Below are 4,526 nucleotides of genomic sequence, written 5' to 3'. Positions count from 1 at the left end.
CAGCCCCAGTGCTCCTGCAGAGCCACCAGCTGACAGCTCCTGCTGCCCCTACTGCTGTGTCCTGCTCCCCCAGGCCATGTCCTGGTGTCCCCAGCAAGGCTGCGAGGGTCCCCCAAAGCAATGTCTTCCCAAAGAGATGTTTCTCCAGAAGCTACAGAAGCTCAAATCACCCCGAGGGGCCTTCCCTGGCTTGTTGGAGGATGGAGCAGCTCCTTTATGCACTACTTTTGGGCAACCTGCTCTAGTGGAAGGGGGCCCCCCTGCTCTAGTGTGAGGTGTCCCTGCCTGTGGCAGGGGGTTGGAACTGGATGAGCTTGAGGTCATTTCCAACCCAAACCAGTCTGGGATTCTATGCTACTGAAAGCACCACCATCCCTGGGGGAGGATTACCTCCTTCCCATGCACCATCCTGCATTGGAGATGCCCATCCAAGATCTGGTTCCTAAGCTGCTCCCAGGTAGGACAGGCAGGTCTGGGGATCTGCTCTTTCCTCAAGTGCTCAGAAAGTCTTCTCAGAAAGCCAAAACCAAAAAGGAGGTAACAAAATCCCAGGGGCTTGCCAAGGTTTCTCCTATTATTGGCCACTCAGGCCTTGCTGAGTGCCTGGGAAGGAGCCAAGCTGAGCTGTGCAGCAGGATGGAGCCGGGGACAGGTATTTGGGATGCAGGTTTTGAACTTGGGTGAACCTCAGCCCTTTGAGGTGAAGGGCACCTAAAAAAGCCCTTTGGCATGAGGCATCAGCATTTGAGGGAAGTGCCATGGTGGGCACCAAGGTTTCTGCAGGTCTCATTGTACCAAAGGGTGTTTGGCAGAGTGTTTCTTGGTTAGGGGTGTGCAGAGGAGGGAGAAAAATCAACCTGAGGTGATGGCACAAGTGGATGGGAGACGGATTTGCTGTGCTGGGAGGAATCAACTCAGTTGGAAAAGACCTTTAAAATCATCAAATCCAACCATTACCCCAGGACTACCAAGTCCACCACTAAACCATGTCATTAGGAAGGCTGGGGTCAGGGCACCTTTGTTCCTCTGAACCTGGGTGAAAAGCAAAGCTCATGCAAGCTCAGGGCCCATCAATCCCCTGAGGTTTGCAGCCCTGGATGATCCAACAGCTTCACTGTGGGGTGTTGGAGAGGGACTCGGAGCAGCCTCCAAGCAAGGGGGTCCCACCAGCTGGATGCCCCTGTACTGCCTGGTCTCTCTGGGTGCAGCAAGAAGAGCTGGAGGATGGCTGGAGGCAGCCAAAGCCCCGGAGCATCCATCCTGCAGAGCAGCCCATCCTGAGCCCTCCTCTCCCTTTGCAGAATCCTCTCTCCAGTGACAACGCGTCGTCCTTCTGCAGCACGGTGGATTACAAGCCCCCAGAGCCAGAGCAGGAGGAGGTGGCAGAAGAGGCTGAGGAGAGCAATGAGCCCGAGGAGTGCTTCACCGAAGGTGAGCGGCCAAGCAGGGCAGGACACCCTGGGGAGAAGTGGCTATTGCCAACCAAATCTTACCCCATAACGTTCCTCAGACTCACTTAGCTCAGCCCAAACTCCACATCCTCCTCTACCAGCACAGCGATGGTTCCTATAGGGCTCCCCTCTTGCATACCCACCCCTAAGCACAGCAGGATCCTGCTCCAACCTCCCTCTGGGAGAGCTTAAAATGACAATAAAACTATGAATAGAGTCTCTTTGGTGGAAATGCCCTGGCCACGAGGTAACCACAGCTCCTCGTCCCATCCCCAGCCTGCGTGAAGAGGTTTCCCTGCCTCTATGTGGACATCACCAGCGACAGAGGTAGGATATGGTGGAACCTCCGGAAAGCCTGCTTCCGCATTGTGGAGCACGACTGGTTCGAGACCTTCATCGTCTTCATGATCCTCCTCAGCAGCGGGGCACTGGTAGGTCCCATCTTTCACCCTGCCCTATTTGCTCTGCAGCAGCTCCCCAGCTTGCTGGGAGCCCAGGAGCGTGGGCAGCCCCGGGGCCTGGGCATGACCTGGTTGCCTCCTGTGCAGAATAACACAGCTGTGGGCAGATGTTTGATTTAAAACCCCATTCAGCTCAGGTCTGTCCAATGTACAGCCTTGCAGGGTATCTAAACATCTTCCTCTTGCCCTCCAAGAGCCCTGCATCGGTACAGTCATCCATGTATAACCCTCCCCAGATCCATCATGAGCTGTGGTCCATGGGCTCAAGGGGATACAAGCACCTACAGCCTCCCCTCCTGTTCTTAATATCAACCATGGAGTATCTGCACCATCTATTCAGCTTTATGTGGACGGTTCCTCATCTCACTGCCTCCATAACCGGCTGCAGGAGGCGCTTTACAATAACACATGGTTAGGGGATGTCTGAGGCTGTAGCTAGTGCTGGAATTGAAAGCTGTGTTAGAACATCTGTGCAACACCTGGACACCACGGGTACTTCTGATTGCTTATGTTTTATATGCCATGGGGACACAGCAGTAACACAAAGTCCTATGAGCATTTCCAAAGCTACCAAGGCATCCAAAGGTGCAGGGACCTTAAAGATCATGTAGCTCCAAACCTATGTCATAGGCAGGGACACCTTTTTCCTTCAGTGACACTTTGCTTCAGGACAAACACCACTCTACACAGCCAACAAGAACTTCCAAACAAGAGCTAGACCCCAAGTTGATCAGGTGCATCAGTAAACGCCACCCCTATTTAGGCTCTCAAGCTTTCAAGCTGCCCCAAGCCCTAGGAAAGCAAGGACAACACAGGCAGGATGTGGCTGCACTGAGCCACAGCGAGTCTAATGGAAGAATGACTGTCACGTAGCTCCACGCCTCTTCCAGGCTTTTGAGGACATCTACATCGAACAACGAAAGGTGATACGCACCATCCTGGAGTACGCTGACAAGGTCTTCTCCTACATCTTTGTCATTGAGATGCTGCTCAAGTGGGTGGCCTATGGCTTCAAGGTGTACTTCACCAACGCGTGGTGCTGGCTGGACTTCCTCATTGTCGATGTAAGTGTTGTCTGATGAGCACCTCTAGAGCCATAGTTAGCCAAGGGATGCAGGAGCATTAGGGATTGCAGCAGGCTGTTGGAAATGAACCCATATTGTATTTTAAAGGATGACAGAGTGTCTGTGGAACAAGGGCTTAGACCACTGCTTAAAATTATGGTCCTCCACAGGAAGGGCTACATCTTTCCCTGGTTGCAGAAACCCTTTCAAACCTTTTCTGTTTTATGCTCAAGCCAAGCCCAAGTCCATGAGTTCTATCAGCCCCCAGTAGAGATGTGAAGGGACACAGGGTCTCCCAAATGCTCCATAACAGAACAGGCCATTCCTCCCATGCAGTATTTCTGCTTCCCTGTCACTTCCACCCTCGCACATAAAAAGCAGGGACATTCTCCAGGCGGCTGGTCACCCCAGGGACCCAAGGACTCGATGACAGTCCTAAGACTAGGCAATGACCACCAGCCTGAGGGAGTGCTGGGGAGAGAGGGAAGGGCAGGAGCTGCTAATCCATTGGGTTGCTCCTTCCAGGTTTCCATTATCAGCCTGACAGCGAACTGGCTGGGATACTCTGAGCTGGGAGCCATCAAGTCACTGCGGACACTGAGGGCTCTGAGACCACTGCGTGCCCTGTCCAGATTTGAAGGCATGAGGGTAGGTGCCTCCAGTGTGCTGCTGGCTCTGATGCAGACATGCAACGTGGTTCCATTCAGCAGCTACCTACATCAGGGATCCATCCCAGTTGGTTTTCAGGGGCCTCCAGAGCAGTGGGATTGATGCTAAGGTACCTTTGGTCGAGTTTGATCCCACTTGGTGCTGCTGGAGAGGGTAAGGCTGGGGCACAGGGACATGAAGGTCCACCTCATTACTAGCCTGGTTCCCTATCCAGGGTCTTTTGTCCCCTTGCAGGTGGTGGTGAACGCCTTGCTGGGTGCCATCCCCTCCATCATGAACGTCCTGCTGGTCTGCCTCATCTTCTGGCTGATATTCAGCATTATGGGGGTGAACCTCTTTGCGGGGAAGTACTACCGCTGCGTCAACACCACCACGGGGGACCTCTTCGACATCAGCGTCGTGAACAACAAGAGCGACTGCATGGCCCTCCTCCACACCAACGAAGTCAGATGGGTCAATGTCAAGGTCAACTTTGACAACGTGGGCTTGGGATACCTCTCCTTGCTGCAGGTGGTACGTAACGAAGGCAGCTGCATCCCCCCAAGATGTGCATTGCTGTAGCAGCCCCATCCCTGGCAGTGTTCAAGGCCAGGTTGGACACAGGGGCTTGGAGCAACCTGCTCTAGTGGAAGGGGTCCCTGCCTGGGGCATTTTTTTTGAGCTTTAAGCTCCCTTCCAACCCAAGCCACTCCATAAAAAACTAAGTGCCATGGAGGAAAGGGACAGGATAGAAGATGTGAGGGGAAGGGAAGTGCCACCAGGGAACTGCTACAGATGAGTATAGATGGCACTAACCCTGGAGCTGCAAGAAGTGCTCCGCACAGCACAGGGTGCAGGAGCAAGGAGGGATGAAAAGCTTGGTCTGCTGTACGTGCGAGAAT

The 4,526-nt window shown here is 53.7% G+C and overlaps 1 protein-coding gene across 1 annotated transcript in view; it reads left to right on the top strand.

The window, feature by feature from the left end:
* The window catches only part of SCN4A (sodium channel, voltage-gated, type IV, alpha subunit), a 29,618-nt gene that overhangs the window by 19,208 nt on the left and 5,884 nt on the right, over positions 1–4,526 (top strand). The window contains exons 16-20 of the mRNA XM_010020657.1: positions 1,302–1,431; positions 1,728–1,882; positions 2,803–2,976; positions 3,502–3,624; positions 3,880–4,158. Coding sequence (XP_010018959.1) covers positions 1,302–1,431; positions 1,728–1,882; positions 2,803–2,976; positions 3,502–3,624; positions 3,880–4,158 — 861 coding nt within the window. The remainder of the gene's footprint in view (positions 1–1,301; positions 1,432–1,727; positions 1,883–2,802; positions 2,977–3,501; positions 3,625–3,879; positions 4,159–4,526) is intronic.

The sequence above is a fragment of the Nestor notabilis genome, unplaced genomic scaffold (assembly GCF_000696875.1).
Source record: "Nestor notabilis isolate BGI_N333 unplaced genomic scaffold, ASM69687v1 scaffold15738, whole genome shotgun sequence".
In the NCBI taxonomy this organism is placed as follows: Eukaryota; Metazoa; Chordata; class Aves; order Psittaciformes; family Psittacidae; genus Nestor; species Nestor notabilis.
Note: the sequence above shows the minus strand (reverse complement) of the source record. Positions and strands in the feature narration are given on the sequence as shown.